At 40.1% G+C, this 20,036-nt stretch overlaps 1 protein-coding gene across 10 annotated transcripts in view; it reads left to right on the top strand.

Moving 5' to 3' along the window:
• Nucleotides 1-1,686: 1,686 nt before the first annotated feature.
• The window catches only part of LOC100705796 (protein 4.1), a 36,308-nt gene continuing 17,958 nt past the window's right edge, over nt 1,687-20,036 (top strand). For 9 of the 10 annotated variants that reach the window (XM_025910411.1, XM_025910418.1, XM_025910413.1 and 6 more), the window contains exons 1-18: nt 1,687-1,790; nt 7,261-7,351; nt 7,430-7,603; nt 7,769-7,873; nt 7,945-7,987; nt 8,062-8,137; nt 8,230-8,351; nt 8,445-8,541; nt 8,625-8,712; nt 13,114-13,266; nt 14,773-14,870; nt 15,055-15,230; nt 16,479-16,562; nt 17,219-17,323; nt 17,425-17,546; nt 19,157-19,204; nt 19,295-19,324; nt 19,439-19,624. In XM_025910411.1, coding sequence (XP_025766196.1) covers nt 7,271-7,351; nt 7,430-7,603; nt 7,769-7,873; nt 7,945-7,987; nt 8,062-8,137; nt 8,230-8,351; nt 8,445-8,541; nt 8,625-8,712; nt 13,114-13,266; nt 14,773-14,870; nt 15,055-15,230; nt 16,479-16,562; nt 17,219-17,323; nt 17,425-17,546; nt 19,157-19,204; nt 19,295-19,324; nt 19,439-19,624 — 1,788 coding nt within the window. In that variant the 5' untranslated portion in view covers nt 1,687-1,790; nt 7,261-7,270. The remainder of the gene's footprint in view (nt 1,791-7,260; nt 7,352-7,429; nt 7,604-7,768; nt 7,874-7,944; nt 7,988-8,061; nt 8,138-8,229; nt 8,352-8,444; nt 8,542-8,624; nt 8,713-13,113; nt 13,267-14,772; nt 14,871-15,054; nt 15,231-16,478; nt 16,563-17,218; nt 17,324-17,424; nt 17,547-19,156; nt 19,205-19,294; nt 19,325-19,438; nt 19,625-20,036) is intronic. The other variant, XM_025910412.1, reaches the window with a different exon arrangement.

The following is a 20,036-nucleotide window of genomic DNA, read 5'->3' on the forward strand; positions in this document are numbered from 1 at the left end:
TATTGATAAATACTCAATAATATATTTTTTTCCTTTTCTTTTTTTCTGGATGGATCACCTTCTGTTTCAACTGTATTGGTAAGTAAATACACACACACACACATACACACACACACACAGATATAATAAAGATGCAGTAAAGCTTTCACCCATGGCAGACCTGCACGTTACACAGATGAGGATTTTTAATTTTTTAATAAACTATTCTAACCTATTGCTTGGTTTCATTTATACATTATTTTACATATTCAGATTTTATTGATTTAGGTTTTGGACAGCTATAGAGCAGTACATGCACATTTGAATTCTTGCAAGCATCTTGCAGAGCCAAGCTTTGTATAAATAAAGTTTGTAAGTTGAGAAAGAATGCAGATTTCAGGGACTGAATTTTCCAGACCTGTAAGCTAAGTCTGTCTTTTATTTACAGTCTATGCACAGAACACATGGAGTAGTTAAATCATTCATTACATAGTTAATTCATTATAAATTAATCAATTTTATATAACTCCTAAATGCAACACACAAAAGAATAATTAATTACTCGTGTCGTTGTGCTAATTACAGTTACAGTAGAAATAAATAAATAACATTTTATTAAACATAATTTTTAAGTTTAGCATTAACTTATTAAAATATCAACTTAGCGTAATATTTTAATTGTTTCATGCTTCCTGTGCTTCAGTGCCTCATGAAATTATTTGAACTGTCACTGCAGCACAGACCCTACCATCTGACTGCCTGTCTGGCAATAATGTGTATTGACTGCCTGCTGTCCTCTACCCCAACTGCCATGATAATGCAACTCACCAATCCCTCGACACAATCAGGTGGGGGGTGTGCCGTTGGCCCCCTGCGTCTCTAACTCTTTTACTCTTGCTGTTCGCTTCCCAGTCCTTATGGTGGCTGGCCTGGTGTGCCTCCTGGTGTCTCCATGAGGGTTAGCTTGCTGTGGTTGGGCAGGTGCTGTGGCAGCTATGCAGGGGCTCCATATTTGCACCTGCTGTGCCGTCTCTTGGTGATAGGTGGGGCGGATGCAACTGGGGAATGAGTGGGGGCTGGTGGGTGCTGCCAGTTTGGCTTTGTGGGGCTTTGGAAAACTTTAAATAACTAGTAAAGCACACAGTAAAGCTGAGCTGATATCCCCTAGTATAGTGCTAACTCACAGTCGCCCTATAATCCGATGTCTACACTCCTGAGTGCACTTTCCACGCAGGAAGTAGCGAGGACAAACTCTTTGTAGCTGGTATTGAAAAACACCCAAGGAAGAAGCAACTCCAGAGCGATGGGTGAGGTTGTCAGATAAAAATAAAGTCATCAAGCACTGCAGCACAGGGACCATATATAGGAATTAAAAAGTGAAATAATTTTCTTTCATCTTTCATCTCATCTTTTTAAAATAAAAATGATCCATTTAACCAATTATTTATTTATTTTCAATTTTAATTAATTAACAACACGTTTCACCAATTACTTAACCTTTTATTTAACATTTTGGTCTATATAGAAAATTAAAATGGTTAAAATGGATGATATTCGGATTGTATGAATCTTGGAAAATAAAGGGCTAATGATGTATTTAGTCATTTCATTTTGGCACTCTTGGGGGTCCGTACTCAGCGTAACACTGTTTTTATCTTTATTTTTTTTTAAAATCACATCTGAAAGCACCTTGCGTGCTGACGTCAGCGATTCGCCACGGCGACACGGTGTGTCGTAGTGAGACATGACGTGATCAGAAAAAAAGCTGTCCGCTACCGGGAGGAAGAGGGCAAGCGTCCTGCTCAGGACAGGTAAAGATGATGGGATGATTTACTTAAGAGAGGGAGAAAGAATAGCGATTACTGTTCAGTGACCAGTGATTGAAGCCATGAGCAGTTTGTTATCGATGATAAGAGAGACAGCGCGAAAGAGCATCATTAGTACTTCATCACACTGCAGCTCAGGGTGTGTGTTTGTTTCCTGCTGCAGAACCACAAAGACTCAAACACGCTGGGACAGTCTCGTCCACCGGAAATACCGCCGTAGGATATAAAAATATCTTTTATATGAAATTACACCAGTAAATGATTCAGAATGAATGTGATATATTAAAAAAAACCGGTTTAGGCTCTGTGTCTGTGGGTCTGTGGGTCTGGCAGCAGATTCGATGAATCAGCTGATATTGTGAAAATCTGTCACTTTATTAGGCACACCGGTCTGTGCAAACTATTCCATTTTAGTGCAACAGCTCTGCTATAAATGTGACCTCTAATGAACTCAGTAAAATAAATGATGTTTTTATTTGCGAGATCATGGTTAATGGCTATGTTGGACTGAAGTGCTTTTTTAAAAAAAATTCTCTTTGTGTCAGGGGCCAACGTCAATATTAAAGACAGTTGTCACTATAGAGTGCAGTACAATAGCACTACTGCTACACCCCCCAACTCTGCAATTTAGATAAGGTGTGCAGGTATGCATAATAAAGTAAATCATTATACTCGTGAGTGTTTAGTTTTTCTAATGTGTCACGGGGAAAAAAATGTAACCAGCCACGACGAACCAAAACAATGAGCCTTGCTCATTAGCTTCAGAAACTATTTTATTTATTAACTATTGGTACTTAGTTATGGCTGCAAAGTTTTATCATGATATTCAGGTAAATTTGATGTAATGATATTTTTATTGAAATTGAAAAATATTTTCTACCTGAGATCTAGGTTTAGTTTTTTTTTCTTCTTTTTAAAACAAAACAAAACAAAACAAAAAAACGGTTACTTAAAAACCTTTCCCACCATGTAACCTTGTTCTTGCATAGTTTTTTTAGACCTACCCCTTTTTTTTGGTGGGGGGCTGTCATGTACTGACTCTGATCGCTGTTTGCTTCAGTCTCCATGCCAAAGTACCCTTGGGCACGATACTGAACCTTAAGATGCTCTCTTATGTAGACGAAGTATAGAGAAAAGTGCAGAAAAGCTTTATATGAAAAACACTGACCTTTTTACCTTGACTGCTGCTGCTCTTGCTCTCAGACATGTTTGGGCTTACGAGGGGCCCATGGCAATGTTTTGCATACTAATGCAAAACTAACGAGCGCCTCTGATGGTAAGGCAATAGGAGGCAACCTCTCAGCTGCAGTCTGACTGACAGACTGCACTCACTCTCAGAGAGATTGTTGAAGGTTTGGAAACAACTGCTATCTAATTTGTAAATGCAGACAGATTTCCAACATGTTTTCATTAGACCGAATGAGTCTTTGTCATTTAGCACAACTCGAATTGAGTCGACTGAAATCAATTTACCGACCTTCCAACTGGTAGATGACCCACTATCATCTAATCCACAGCCTCCCAAAGATCCCTGAGGTAGTTAAACAACTCCTTAGTGGCAGTGCCTGTGGTTGGATGAGATTTCGTCCTGAGTTTTTCAAGGCTCTGAATGGTTTTAGGCACTTGTGGCTGACATTCCTCTGCAACATAGCGTGGAAGTTGGGGGCAGTGCCTCGTATTGGCAGACTGGGGTGGTGGTCCCCATTTTCAAGAACGGGAGCAGGTGATTGCTTTCCAGCTTCATGAACTTTGCCTAACCATGCTATATGTTTTTTGTAGACCTGGAGAAAGCGTTTGACTGCATCCCTCAGAGTATCCTGGGGAGTGTGCTTCGGAAGTATGGGATATCAGGCCTCTTGTTGCAAACTGCCCAATACCTGTACAGTCAATGTGAGACTTTGACCTGCATTGCTGACAATAAGTCAGACTCATTTTCAGTGGGTATTGGACTAAACCTTTGTCACCAATTCTGCTATAGTTATAATCATTTTAAAATAATTTATTTTGGACAGAATTTTTATGTGTAGCCAAGGGGCGGAGGGTCTCTGGTTTGGTGGCCTCAGAATCCCGTCGCTGCTTTTTGCCAATATTGTGGTTTTGTTGGCTTCATCAAGCAATAACCTCCAGCTTGCACTGGGGTCATTTGCATCTAAATGAGAAGTGGCTTGGGTGATTATTCGGGAGAAGTCTTAGGCAATGTTTCTCAGTTGGAAAAGGGTGGAGAAGTTTGGCCACGAGTGTGGGGAGAATTGAGCGGCAGATGACAGAAAGACTGATGCGCTGATAGCAGTGGTGCAGACTCTGTATCAGTTTCTTGTGGTGAAAAGCGAGATAGATACAAAAGTGAGGCTGTCAATTTAAATGAATATGTGAACATATATACAGGCCTAAATGACCGGTACTTGGAGCTGGCTTTATATACTCACTCAATGTTCAGTTGCATGTGTGGTAATATTTCAGTTAGGTGGTCCACAAATGATCCAAAGTAGTTGGTGCATCATTGCACAAACTGATGCATTTCTGTCTGTCTCTGTTTTTTTCCTCTGTAGAAGTTTAGTTTACCAATGTCAGAGGTCTATAATATTAAGGACAGCTGTCAATATGGAACCCAGTTTGGATAGTTTTTTAGCTTCAGAAATGTTTATCATTGTATTTAATTAATACTCACATTTAATACATGCTGCTACTCATTTCTCATGGACTTGCACGTACTTTGATGTATTCTTGCACCTTGCTTGTGCCACTGATCACAACATTTCTAACGTCCAAGTATTTGCATACCATCGTGGCCGAAAGCTTTGACAATGGAACAAAGTTAGTTTTTCATGTACTTTGGTGCTACAGTTTTTAGATTCAAAAATTATTTTCTACATTTGTGTGATATAGTGAAGAGCAAGGATTCACAAGATGCAAAAACAGACATTTTATTTAGAAATGGATTCCATGGGCCAAATTTAATATCAAATATAGAAATAGAAACTGAAAAAAAATCTGTGTCACAAAAAAGGCGCTTATGAAATAAGAGGCCAAAAGGGCAGGAGCTTGAGCAGCGCCTGGAGTGTATTTGTGTGCTACCAACAGGGTAGCACACAAATACAAATTTCCTGTTGGTACAGAGTACCAACAGGAAACATGCTGTGTGTTATTTCTGTTATCATATTGGAGAACAACTTGACCCTAAACAGTTCAGTAATAACCTCAATCCAGTCTGAACTAATTCTGGTTTAGTTTGGTTCAAGGTTTTATTAAGTTTGAATATTGATTTAGGATACAGTTTCATGCACTCTGTGCAGGTCAGTGAACACTAATTTTCTGGACTCTATAGATTTGATAAAAGCAATGAATAAAAAAAACAACATTATCGCCATTGTCTGTCAGAATCCAAACCAGATTACATCAGCTTGAATTTCAGCCTTAATCCCTCTCTCCGCTCCCTCGTGTTGCCATGGCAAACCATCACCTGACAGCTGGATGGGGGTCAGGCTGTTCAGTTTGATGAGACAGAATAATCGCATATTATTCGATCAAATTCAAACTTTGTGTCTGAATCAGGTTTACTTGTTTCTCTTGTGACTGTAAATGATATATCTTTGGTGAAAACACTGACTGGTTATCCTACATCACCAATATTTGAACTTGTGACATTTTGACCGGCAGTGACTGATGTTTTTATTGTTAAAGTGTGAAAATTATACTACTTACTGCTAAATGTAGTGCGTCGCATACACGGCTTATCATTGACCTTTTTTTAAAAAAATGTCCGTTTCTAGTCCTTTCAACCACTCTCAGACATAGAACATTATGTTTATTATTACTATATGTGAACCCAGCGTTTATGTGACATTCAGACAGTGTTTTCTCATGCTTTAACGCCACAAAACTCTATGGTAACCATGTTATTAATATACAGGGAGTGCAGAATTATTAGGCAAGTTGTATTTTTGAGGAATAATTTTATTATTGAACAACAACCATGTTCTCAATGAACCCAAAAAACTCATTAATATCAAAGCTGAATGTTTTTGGAAGTAGTTTTTAGTTTGTTTTTAGTTTTAGCTATTTTAGGGGGATATCTGTGTGTGCAGGTGACTATTACTGTGCATAATTATTAGGCAACTTAACAAAAAACAAATATATACCCATTTCAATGATTTATTTTTACCAGTGAAACCAATATAACATCTCCACATTCACAAATATACATTTCTGACATTCAAAAACAAAACAAAAACAAATCAGCGACCAATATAGCCACCTTTCTTTGCAAGGACACTCAAAAGCCTGCCATCCATGGATTCTGTCAGTGTTTTGATCTGTTCACCATCAACATTGCGTGCAGCAGCAACCACAGCCTCCCAGACACTGTTCAGAGAGGTGTACCGTTTTCCCTCCTTGTAAATCTCACATTTGATGATGGACCACAGGTTCTCAATGGGGTTCAGATCAGGTGAACAAGGAGGCCATGTCATTAGTTTTTCTTCTTTTATACCCTTTCTTGCCAGCCACGCTGTGGAGTACTTGGACGCGTGTGATGGAGCATTGTCCTGCATGAAAATCATGTTTTTCTTGAAGGATGCAGACTTCTTCCTGTACCACTGCTTGAAGAAGGTGTCTTCCAGAAACTGGCAGTAGGACTGGGAGTTGAGCTTGACTCCATCCTCAACCTGAAAAGGCCCCACAAGCTCATCTTTGATGATACCAGCCCAAACCAGTACTCCACCTCCACCTTGCTGGCGTCTGAGTGGGACTGGAGCTCTCTGCCCTTTACCAATCCAGCCACGGGCCCATCCATCTGGCCCATCAAGACTCACTCTCATTTCATCAGTCCATAAAACCTTAGAAAAATCAGTCTTGAGATATTTCTTGGCCCAGTCTTGACGTTTCAGCTTGTGTGTCTTGTTCAGTGGTGGTCGTCTTTCAGCCTTTCTTACCTTGGCCATGTCTCTGAGTATTGCACACCTTGTGCTTTTGGGCACTCCAGTGATGTTGCAGCTCTGAAATATGGCCAAACTGGTGGCAAGTGGCATCTTGGCAGCTGCACGCTTGACTTTTCTCAGTTCATGGGCAGTTATTTTGCGCCTTGGTTTTTCCACACGCTTCTTGCGACCCTGTTGACTATTTTGAATGAAACGCTTGATTGTTCGATGATCACGCTTCAGAAGCTTTGCAATTTTAAGACTGCTGCATCCCTCTGCAAGATATCTCACTATTTTTGACTTTTCTGAGCCTGTCAAGTCCTTCTTTTGACCCATTTTGCCAAAGGAAAGGAAGTTGCCTAATAATTGATGTCATTAGACCACACCCCTTCTCATTACAGAGATGCACATCACCTAATATGCTTAATTGGTAGTAGGCTTTCGAGCCTATACAGCTTGGAGTAAGACAACATGCATGAAGAGGATGATGTGGACAAAATACTCATTTGCCTAATAATTCTGCACTCCCTGTATGGCAGGTGACTCACCATGACGACAGAGCTAGGTGAAGCCCAGCCCACAGAGGCGGAGTCTTTCCCTGAAGCTGCCAACCACTCCACACCGAAACAGGTAAAAACACAAAGGAAAGAAGGATCAGTAAACATCATGAGATCAATACTGCTGTGACATCACTTCCTACTTCCTTAGGGCGAGAAGGGTGGGGTGTCCCAAGCTCAGAGCTCCTTGGCAGAGGACTCAGCCAGTAACCTGTCGTCAAGCAGCTGGATTGCTCGCTCTCCTGCTAGAAACCCACTGAGCTTTAGAACAATGCAGGCCAGAGTGACCCTGCTAGATGGCTCCATGTTCACCTGCACTGTGGAGGTGAGATGGCCTGTGTGTGTGTAAAGGAGGATGGAGATGAGAAAAAAGTGAAGACAGATGGAGTACCAATAAAATATATAAATCACAACAGAAATAACAATCAGGAGGGAGAGGGCCCCAAATGACAAACAGTAAAATCACTAACCCATTTCTGTCTGTGCTTAGAAACGAGCTCGAGGTCTGCAGCTGTTTGAGAAGGTTTGTGAACACATAAACCTGCTAGAGAGAGACTACTTCGCTTTATCCTTCAGAGATGCTGACAATAACAAGGTACCCGTCTGTCCACCCGTGTGTTTACTGTCTTCCACCTGTCTTTCTAACCTCTGACCTTTTTATTGTAGAACTGGTTGGATCCAGCAAAGGAGATGAAGAAGCAGGTCAGAGGTCAGTATGGTCCCACAGTAAATTCAGCAGATTAACCCTGTGTGTTATACAACTCATCGCTGTCTGTGTCACAGGTGTTCCCTGGAACTTCTCCTTTAATGTAAAGTTTTACCCTCCTGATCCTGCACAGCTGTCTGAGGACATCACCAGGTAGGGCCACACACCTGTCAATCAAAGCTCAATAGTGTATGTCTTGCTTGTTTCCATGTATGATGACGCTGATCATTTTTTTCTGCCTTCAGGTACTTCCTGTGTCTCCAGCTCAGGCAGGATATAGTTTCTGGTCGTCTTCCTTGTTCATTTGCAACTCACACCATCCTCGGCTCCTACACAGTCCAGTCAGAGCTCGGAGACTATGATCCCGGTACTCAGTCTGCCCTATTATACTATACTGTGCCCTCTCTGTTCACATTTTTCTCTTACTCTGACCGCTCGTTCCACTGTTTACATATTTCAGATGACTGTGGTGCAGACTACATCAGTGAATTGTGCTTTGCTCCGAATCAAACTAAAGAAATGGAAGAGAAGATCATAGAGCTGCACAAAACCTACAGGTTCTTCACAACACATATTTTTTTCTAAACGGTGTCAATATTCAGAGCAGCAAAGATTTTTAAGTGTATGACTGTGTTTTTAGAGGAATGACTCCAGCTGAAGCAGAGATGCATTTCCTGGAAAATGTAAAGAAACTTTCCATGTATGGAGTCGACCTCCATCATGCAAAGGTAAAAACACTCTGTTGACAGTAAGCCCCATTATTTAAAAATAGCAACAACTTAGTTTCTACCCTAAATCATCACAATAGTGATTGGTATTGGTACAATAGTGATTGCTATACTGGATCTGCATGTTTCCACCTGCACATGGATAAAATGCACAACATGTCTGTGACTGTGTCAATACAGGCATTATAAATACTTAGCAATATTGCAAGTCATAGATAATTCAGGCAGCTACCAGTTATTTAGTATTTGTGTGACAAGGACTATCTATGCATCATAAAGCATTTACAAATGAAATGGAATGACTCCAGCAGTTCATAAATACATAAGTGTCAACATTATATTCTTAATAGATGTTGCAGTGATACAGCGATTCATGATTAGTTCAGGTCTTTAGAAAGCATTTTCTTAAAGGGTGAGGCTGTCACAAGGGTGGCCTGAGGGCCCGACGTTCTCTAGTACTCACTACCCAGCACCATGGAGTCTGACTGACATTTCCCCAGAATACCAGAAATGGCAGGGCCATCGCTGGTATTAGTTTTTCACAGATGAGAGCTGGTTCATCCTGAGCTTATGTGACAGAATTTGATTTTCCTGGTGTCTTTGAATTCAGGCCTCTGCAGGCTGATCCTTTCATTCCCAACACATTACCCAGTCCTTATCAGTAACAGACAACCATCATGCTTTTGTTTTTTCATTGAGATCTGATGTGTTTTCAAAGTGGTTATTTAATGTTTTGAGCAGTGTAGAATCAGCTGATTCCCAGGTCAGGTGCAAAGCACTTATTGATTTCTCTGAACAAAACATGTATATGTGAAAGAAAATGCAGATTTAACTACTGGTAGTCAAGCTAGGTTCCAGAGGCTGTGACCGTTCATTTTAACTGATGTCAGTTGTCAGATTTGACTAGATTGACAGGCACTGTTCGTCTTCGTCATCCTGACCCCCACGAAAATTAAATGTGGTCAGACTGTGTTCGTCCTTGAATGAACATGTGAAAGCACACAGAGTGTTTTGGTTTCTGGACCCAACAATCTGATCAATATGGATGGCCCAGTTCCTGTCAAGAGTCAATTACATGTGAGTGTGTTTCCCTGTGTTTGTATGCATGTGTCTGTGCATATTGGTTGACAGTAATGGTTTTTCCATCAAGGCTGTTTTCCACTGATTCACTCTGCATGAAACATCACAGAATGACATTTTCGAAGAATGGATTTCATTCTCTGCATTTTGTGTGTGTGTGTGTGTGTGTGTGTGTGTGTGTGTGTTACCATTCAGTGCAGCTACAGTTTTGGAGGATTTTGAAGATGACCTCTATGTCCAGTTGATGGAGGAATCTAACCAGTATATTGATTCAAACTGAATTCAAACAGCCAGAGCAATGACAGGAGAAAATTCCCACAGCAAGTAATATGGCTGCATCCTACAGCTAGCAGTTCAATATTCAGGCCACAGAGTAATCACTTTGCCACACTTGTCTGGAATTAAACAACATTTATCTGCTAGTGCTATCCCTCCACATTTATTCAGATTAACTCTCTGATCCGGAAAAAAAAAAAAAAAAAAAGGTCACACCACGGTCTAGGAAATGTGAGTGTACATTAGCACAATCCCTATGATGGTATATCCTACGCTTAGCTCTCCATTTAGCTCCAGCTTTTGTCTCCTCCATAGCTCCTTTGGGACAACAGGCCTTGCTCCAGGCAGAACAACAGTCAGCCTGTTCAGATTTTTCATCACTTTGTATGTGTAAAGGAAAAACACAACCCAACTTCATGTGAAAACAAAAAATTCAGGTGCTCGTGCTGTAATATCCTCACCATGGTACCTGAAGAAAAAAACTTATGACATTCCCTTTCTTTCAGCAGTTTATACTTGTTGTGCTTTAGAGGAAAATGCCATTAAATTGGATTAATTTCAGTTATAATGACTGCGTTTTCATTTTGTCACTTTTTGTCACCCCAATTTTCTTGTTTTTGCTTTTGTTTTTTATACCACCTTTAGCGTGAATCATCCTATTTCCCATGGAGCTTGTGCTCTGCTGAGGCAAAGCTCAAATCCTGCAATCACAGAATTGTTGATCATGGTTTCCAGGATTTATTATAAGACTCGAGGATGTGCACTTATCTTGGATGATTGAATCCATCTTGACTTACTTAGTTCTCCCGAGTCATTGATACATCAATCCATTTTCATAGTTGCTTATCTATTTCAGGATTGCAGAGGGGCTGGGACCTATTCCACTGAATGGGTGTCCAGCCTCGGCCAATCTTGATGCAAGAACAACAGCCCTTTTTTTCATTCACTTTACCACTTTGGTTTTTATTTACATTATTTTATTTATTTATTTTGTTAAATGTTTCTTTGATATAGTGAAGAACGATCACAAGGATCTCATATGTTGCAGACACTTTTATAGGAAAATAAATAAAAATTTAGTAGTCAATGACTGCTAAACACTGACACTCTGCCTAATATTGCATAGAAGTAAAAGCAGAGCATCTGAACAAGAGCACACTTCTAAAGCTGAGGGTGGAGAGTTAGTGGATTCAAATATGAAGATGAGTGAGATAATGTGCACAACCACAGATCCAATAAAAACTGCAAAATGACTGGAAATAGTGGCCAAGGTCTATGGCTCAAATGTACCTGTGTACACAAACATTCAACATACATCTTCTCAGAGAGCTTTAGACTATACATTTCTAGCAAAAACTTAAGAAAAAAACTCTCCCAGTAACTCTACTGTGGAAGGGCTTTAAGGCTTAGTAAGTTGTTTGGCAAGTTAAGTAAGAAAATGTGTGACTGGTTGTTATTAAAAGTGTGTTGCAGAGTGGATGTGAATTTGCACAGAAGTCCATGCACATGCTGATAATTCATTTTACCTTGCTCTTATATTCAGTTATTAACCATTTAACAAACAGAGAGAACCACTTAGCTTTATTCTCCAGCAAGGCTGCAACGTCTGTGAATTCTCTTTTGTAAATTTGTAACATGTAAAATGAAATGAACTGCTTCAGAAAATCAGACTTTTGTGGGCTGTAAAAGACAAAGTCGTCACTTCTGCGCTGTTGTATTTTTCCAGTTGTTAAATATCATTGAAGTCATTACTTAAAGTTTTGCTGCTATAGTGTTATTATGTTGGGTAGAAGATAAGTGCACCTGTCTAAGATAGCAAACATTATCCTGTTTGATGCTATAAGTGGCGCATGTACATGTGATCAGTGAGCAGCTTCATTTAAACAAAGAGCACCACGAAGATGAACAAACTTGCTTGCACTGAATGACAGTAAGCTAGACACTGATGGTTAGATCTTGCAGGGACGGTAGCATTACCCTTTAATGTTTTTATGTACAGCGGTGTTATCACTCTAAAACTGGTATAACTTTAGACCAGCTGTTCTGTTGTTGCTCGGTTTTTGTTTTGTTTGTTTTGTTGTTTTGTTTTTTTATTTGTTTGTCATCTGTCTGTCTGTCTGAATGGAGTAGATGATAGGAAGCGGCTTTGTTTGCCTGTCTTCAGCTAAGTCAGAGGTAAGACTCTTTCCTGTATGTAGGCGTGTTTATATGTGGTTGTATTTTAAATGTGTGTGTGTTAATCCAAACATTTTCATCTGGATGTTACTGTTTTTTTGTAGAGTTAGTTATTCATAAGTTATTCATAAACAGCTCCTGACTTCACAGTAGCCCTTAAATCCACCCCCATGCTCCCACCCATTTTCTGTATCTCATTGTACAACTGTATAGTGACAATAACGGCATTCTATTCTATTCAAGCATCAAGTAGTTTAGTGATGATTAAAAGACAACTGAGAAAACTGAGGCTCTTGTCTATGTAACACTCGATATTTTGATTCTCTCAGAGCTGTGATCACAGTTTAAATCTCTCATGTGTCCAGAAAAGAACTGCAGTCTAAAGATGTTTTGAGCGCTAGTTTCAACACAGGGCTTTGTTCTGAATGATTACATGACCTTTGAATTGCAAATGTTACCTTATGAGAACCACAGATTTCAACAGCTCAACTCAGATTCAGACCTCCACCAGAAAGGAAAATACCAGCGGCATTATAAGAACCTCTAAAAACATTTAAAAACCCAAATAAGCAAATTTTCTAAGCTTTGTTTTTTTGTTTTTGTTTTTTTTAATTAAACTGGTAATGCTGCATCTTCGTGTAATACAGACTGCTGGAATTGACTTATAAAGATGTTTTAGCTACTGCTTCAAATAGCTTCCCAAATAAACACGATTCATTTCTCCCAAAAGTTTTATTTCAATCCCAATTTAAGTGCCCGGAGATATTTTAAAACGCTTTCTTGGTTTCAGGATCCTTCGATAATGCTAACACATGACTGAAGAGTTCCGTGTTAGTTTGGGAACCATGGTGTTTTTGTGTATTTGTGCAGGACTCAGAGGGTGTGGCTATTATGCTGGGTGTGTGCAACAGTGGTCTGCTGGTCTACAGAGATAGACTGAGGATCAACAGGTTCTCGTGGCCAAAGATCCTGAAGATTTCATACAAAAGAAACAACTTCTACATCAAGATCCGACCAGGAGAGGTAAGAACACACATCTTAGCACCACAGAGGAAAAAACACCACCTTTCAGTAAAATGTGACACATTATTTCACATCAGCTGTCAACTGGCCACAAGGTGGCTTTATTTCACTCACTGTTAAACAGAATACTATATCTATGGTAATATATCTATGTTACACTGACCCTTATGCTGTACTTAAGCAGCGTAATGTTTCTGTGATGTTACTTAGTCCCTGCAAATTGCTCAAGCATAGTTTGACAACTGAATGATAAGCCATTTCATATCCAGGTATAGACTGTTTCCTCATTATTTTACAACAGTTTTATAAAATAAATGGTCTTGAGTTGATAGCAATTGGTTACATCTCATAATTAGAAAAAAGAAAACATAATTTTCAAAGATTAAAAAAAATCCGGGAGTGGCAAAATTAACATGCTGTGTATTCCTGCTTAAAAACAATTAGGTCATTCGTAAACTCTTCTAGTGCTGTTTCTGTACTACAGTGGACTCTAAATCCTGACTGAAACTGTTTACCCAGTGCGCAATGTGACATCGGAGTCACTTTTAACCTGGTTACAAACAAAGAAGTGTGGCTGAGCTGCTCATCCTATCGCTTAGCACAGACACACTTCAAAGAAAGCTTGTTTACATTGCTTTTCTCCACAGTCTTATTGGCTTGTCACCATAGGTGAACACTGACACGTAGATCAACCAGTAAATCAAAAACTTTGCCTTTACACTCTGTTGTGTTGTCATCACCACAACAGCAGACTAGAGTGGCCACATTACTGCGGATCCATCTGTCTGTCAATACCGCCCTCGACTCTTCCCACCTCACGAAAAACAGCCCAAAATGATAGAACTCTTCCACTCACTCCAAACCCAGAGTGGGCGTGGAACCCTTTTCTATCTGAGGACCAGGGCCTTAATCTTGGAGGTTTCAAATTCTCACCACTGTGCTTTATATTCAGATACACACCACTTCACTGCTAATTGAAGTTCATCATATGATGACAAGACCACAATTAAGACCATCCTCTGCTGCTTGACTGGACACAAAAATTCTTTTCATAAAAATTACAAAGAGAATCTGTGACAAAGAGCAGCTCTCGCAGAGTCCTTCGGCCACCGCTGAACTCCCATGCACACTTGAGTAAAGTAAAGAGCTGGTCCACACCCATTGCTCTTAATCACTACAACTGATAGACAGACACTCCTCTCTGGCACAGATTATTCCAGGGAGACTGAGAAGTATGATCCCCTGAAATTTGGAACACATTCTCTGGGCCTCTTTCCTGAAAAGAGGAACCCCGCCTCCAGTCTCCCATCCAGAGTTATTGCTCGAGACCTGCAAGATTGTTGTAGAGGCTTGTCGACCAGAAATACCCCACCCCATTCAGACATCACATTCAAAATGTGTCTGAATTTAGTTTTGTGATATTGTATAGGATGTGTGAGAGTGACACCTCCTGATGGGTTTATTTTAAAGCTAAGATGCTGATAAATAATCCGTCTCTGTCTTCAGTTCGAGCAGTTTGAGTCCACCATTGGTTTTAAGCTGTTCAACCATAGAGCTGCTAAGAGACTCTGGAAGGTGTGTGTGGAACATCACTCCTTTTTCAGGTCAGTCAAGATCATGTCACGAGTGGTTTGTTTCAGAAATCATGTGATCAGTCATGTGACAGGTATCTTTTGTCTCCTTACCTCTCTCAGGTCTGTCTGCTTGTTTTTCAAATTCTCCTCATCTCGTCTCCTCTTGCTGATCTCCAGCTTGTTCTCTTCCCTGTGCGTCTCTCCCCTCTCTCAGGCTATTATCACCAGAAGAAACTCCTAAGAAGTTCCTGACTCTGGGTTCAAAGTTTCGTTACAGTGGTCGGACTCAGATTCAGAGTCGCAGAGCCAGTGCTCAGATATCCAGACCAGCACCACATTTCCCACGATGCATCAGCAAAAGGAGCATGTTGAGCCGCAGTTTAGATGGAGGTACTTGTGCATTCTACACCAGTTATGGTTCCCAGAGTGCTAACAGTAGTAGTTCTGTTCCCATGGGTTATTAGTACCGCGCACTGTAAACAGTTTGCAATGAGAGAACTGGTCACTATAGCTCTAGTTGTATCATACTGGTCCAAGTAGTAATACTAGTGGCAATAGCACATCCAACTGTACCAAGTTTGGAAGTCAAGTTTTTCCATGTATTTACTGGAATATTCCTAGTACTAGACCTGTACTACAAAGGAGGAATGGGGAATTTGAGCTATGAGTTTGTTTTTCTTTCCGAGACCAACTAGGTCAGTCCATATTTTTTTATGTTGTGTCCACATTGTCCATTTATGTGAATATGGTACTCGCTGTTTTATAAGCACTAACTGTAATCTTGGTTACTGGATTTTTGTGAAGCCACATAACAAAAACATATGGATATGGCTTATGGGAAGTGTTTTAAAGGGCAAAGCTGACATAGCCAGGCTTTTTTGTGTTAGCTAGCTCAGTAAAGTCAAAATCCCCAGTCGGAGATAATCAGTATTATGAAAGTCCTCAAAGTCATGTGTGGACTCACATAAAAGCAGTATGCACCGTGCTGACATGAATCAAGGTTTATGTCTTTATATTTACTATGTGTGTATGCTCCATGTCATTCTTTCTTTCTGCACAAATGCAGTGAGCCAGAGTCAAATTTCACCATGTGAATATTGGTCAGACCAGCTTTGCTCGATCCAGTAACAAACTGCTCATGACCAGCACAAATCATTTGAAATAATGGGTTTCATTGTTGCATTGTAATGTGAGTTTGTCTTCTCTCTCCCATAAACTCTGTTTTATACTTACTACCTATGCTTTTCCCCCCTCTTCTCTTTCCCCTTACCTCACAACTGTTTGTGGCAAATGGCTGCCCTTCCTGGTTCGTACAGAGGTTTTTTCCTGTTAAAAGGGAGTTCATCTTTCACACTGTCAATGGGGGTATAATATTGTATTTATATCCTGTTTTTGTTTCCTATATACTCCAAACAAACAAAAAAAGAGCCATTATAAACCTGCGTAAAGATACACTTGTTCAGCATAAGTTACTCTAGAGTTCCAGAAAGGTTGAAAGCAAGCAACCATCCTGACACTGAAAACTCTGACTTTACATTTAGCATACCTCACTAACTCATTAGCCTTATGTTAAGGTTCAGCACTGACTGGTTAGCTCATTCTTCCTCAATATTTGACTAGTTTGTGATTGGTTCTCAGCTTCACAGACTGGACCTACCTCCTCTCCAATTGTCTCTCAAGCCATCACAGCTTCCCCAAAAGTCAATGGTGGTGCTCACACAGGTAGTGCTCAATACTGCAGTTGCACTGCTACTGGCTGCTGTAGTACTGCTCTGTGACTGGGCTCCGATCGCTTCATTCAGCTTGTTCAGGAATGCCGTGTACTTGGTTACTTTGCTTCACTCAGATACACCTGATAACAGCTGTACATTTCTGTTCAAAAAGTGCTCCTCTTTCTGTTCACATGTTGTCAGACTTGCATCCTGTTTTCAGCAGAATGCAAAAGTGTTACATGTTTGTCACATCTAAGCTAAAACATCCATATTACTCAAATAAACCTGTTGCCAATATTTTGATGTCCAGATAATTATCAGACAGCACTTATCAATCTGAGTGCACGGTTATTTTGACACTACTTATTAGCCCCATTAACCACACAGCTAACAGAGTTCAATGAGCCATGATATTCAAAATAATATCCGGTCATGGCTTGGTCGTGGTTCTGAATGCTGATTGGGCCAGGCTGCTGTGCATGCACCCTGAGCTGTTAATTGGCTGAGTGTGCCATTACCCTGAAAGAGCTATCGTGATGCTTTGCTGCTGATGAGAACAAACACAGCTTGAATGAGCATCATAGTGGTTGCTGTCTTTACTGTTGTACCTGTTGATGTTATGACGTTACAGCTGGTGCACTTCTGTGTGTGTGTGTGTGTATATAGATATGGGTTCTGGGCTGTATGGAGCATCTAAAGCCATCGCCATCAGTGACCTCATCACCACAGTAACACCTGAGAAGAGAATGGAAGAGAGCAGTGAAGTTCAGGGTAAAAAACAATTTCTGTGGTTGATCCTGCACCAGGTACTTAATCTGTCAAATTATTTAAGCCCTTGCCTACCCTTCACTTTTTTTTCTATGTCACTCTAGTTGAGGAGGTGCAGGAAGTGGAGAATTTGAATGAAAAGGAGCAAGAGGAAGAGGAAGAGGAAACCAAAGAAACAGAGATTTCACAGCAGAGTACTCTGACTCCTCAGAAAGTAGATACCAAAGTAATTGTCTCACCTGTCAACCCAATCTGACCAGTTTTCTACTACTGTGTGAAAAACTAGATTTTGGGCCTCATGTTTCATGTTGTGCTGTGTGGCAGGCAGGATATAGGACCCACCTACACGCTAATCCACCTTAAACTTAAAACAGCTTTAATCCTGGGAAAACAAACTCTTCATGGGAAATAAATTTTACAAAATAAACCAAAACCTCCAAACACAAAACTAGAAACTAAACTGGGGACAGGAACTTGAAAACTCACACTGGGAAACAAACAGAAACACAGGACAATAATGGGGATACAACACAAAACAAAGCAAGGAAAACACAGGGCTTAAAAACACACTGGAGTAATCAGGGAATGGGAAACAGGAGGGAAACACAGCTGGGAGAAATCAAACTTAACGAGACAAGGGAAGCAAAACTAGAGACACTGACATGAGACACGGACTTTCAGAGTAAAACAGGAAACACAACAAGCACAGACACTGAACTAAACACGATGGCTCAAGAACAAAACCTAAGAGCTAAACTCTTAACCAGAATTAAACTGAAACATAGGATAATAATAATAATCATGTGTTAACCCCATTAAGGTGCCATCCTTCTCATTAAATCAACTTTGTGTTACTCCCAGCGGCTGGTAAGATGAGAAAAATTAGAAAAATACATATACATATAACACAAACATAATAATAATCTGACATTCCTACTGAAGTTCTCTATGTGCTGAACTTCATATTTTGTTTTTACAAAAGTAGATGTTTTTACAGTTTGAATCCTCAGTTAAAGAGCAGCTTGCAGATAAAAGATTCTCTTTATTTGCATATAATATTTCTTAGGAATCAGTTCGGGAGTGAATACAGTGGTCCCTCGTTTATCGCGGGAGTTATGTTCTAGAAATAACCCACGATAGGTGAAATCTGCGAAGTAGCCAACTTTATTTTTTACAATTATTATAGATGTTTTAAGGCTGTAAAACCCCTCACTACAGACTTTATACAGTTTTCTCAGACAGGCATGAACATTTTCACACTTTTCTCTCTTGCTGAAACACTCAAAGTTCAAACTTTCATAGAAAAATCAGTCCAGTATTATAGAATATAACCAAAGTGCATTTGACATGCATGTCAAAGGCGTGCATGTAAAGAAATACATGCACGGTTAATTTAAGTTCCTGGATGTATGAAGCCTTGATTAGAATTTAAAAGCCAGGACTGTATGATACTAATAGCTGGTGTAGATCTTTCAATAGTGTCATGGGTGGGTGAGAGACACAGTTTAACAAAAACACATTTATTACTGCTGATATCGACCTCATCAGCAGCTCGCTCTCCTGTTGCAGTCAAGCTGATTTTAGAGGTGGACAGAAACTCTGTTACAAAAACAACTTTTAAAGGGTTATTTCAATATGTGCATTTTTGCCTATTTATTGCTTCATTTTTTCCTCTGAGGTCCCAAACCTGCAAGTTGCTCTTTAAAACGATTTCAGATCCTACCACACTTCATTTCACAGCAGAAGGCAAACTAAATGGTTTTGATCTGGTAGTTATATTTGCACTGATAATTCAACTTAAACATTTTTTTTGCTTACTTACTTTTTCTTGTTCAGACTGAGCTAACTGATACTGCTGTGGACGAAGACCTGACAGCTACTGAGGTACACATCTGTGATCGTATGGTTAATAATTCCATTGTGGAACGACTTGTTAACGTAATCTGTCTCTCTGCCTACCTATCTATCTGACAGTCTGACCAAGATGAAGATTTGAAAACTCAGGTAACACCTGAACTATTTTTTCTTCATATTACCATGTGTTGATCCCTCTTCTGTCCTCACTTATGTCTTCTGTCTCATCTTACGTCTCCCTCTCTCTCCCTGCCCTGTCTTTAGGGAACTTTGGGTAGTCCTGAGGAGATGCAGAAACCTCAGAGCACCATCAGCGCTCTCAGACGCTCCTTTTTAGAGGGAGGAGAAGGAGAAGGAGGAGGGATGACAGAGTGGGAGAAGCGTCTAGCCTCGTCACCTCTCCGAAGGGTTGATGACTCCCCAATGATCGAACCTCTGGAGCCTGATGAGGTGAGACAGTCATGGATGGGTTTTCTTGTGGCATTGGGTTCATAGACACCTGCTGTTGGTAAATGTTGTCTCAGTGCTGTGACTTGGAATTTTTTCCATTAATTGTGATGTAGTACTTTGCCACAGTTTGTGGGTTGAATGTTTACAATACATATCTTTGAAGTTAAACTGTTTTTTTTTTTCCAGGTACCTTTTTTTTGGTAGTGTGTGTGTAAAGCTGTGCTCACTTGCATAAAAGTGTTGCACTGCAGGAGCCGGTGCCATTATCCCAATTTGCTGTTAGCATGTTAATAAGAAAACCAATCCCAATTTTATCTTTCAGATGTCCGGGTTGCAGATATTTAGACTGTCTCAGTATTTTTGAAAATTCTTTATGGGCTCAAGTTAACCAGCCCAGAGGAAAACAAAGAAA

Source organism: Oreochromis niloticus, linkage group LG9 (genome assembly GCF_001858045.2).
Source record: "Oreochromis niloticus isolate F11D_XX linkage group LG9, O_niloticus_UMD_NMBU, whole genome shotgun sequence".
In the NCBI taxonomy this organism is placed as follows: Eukaryota; Metazoa; Chordata; class Actinopteri; order Cichliformes; family Cichlidae; genus Oreochromis; species Oreochromis niloticus.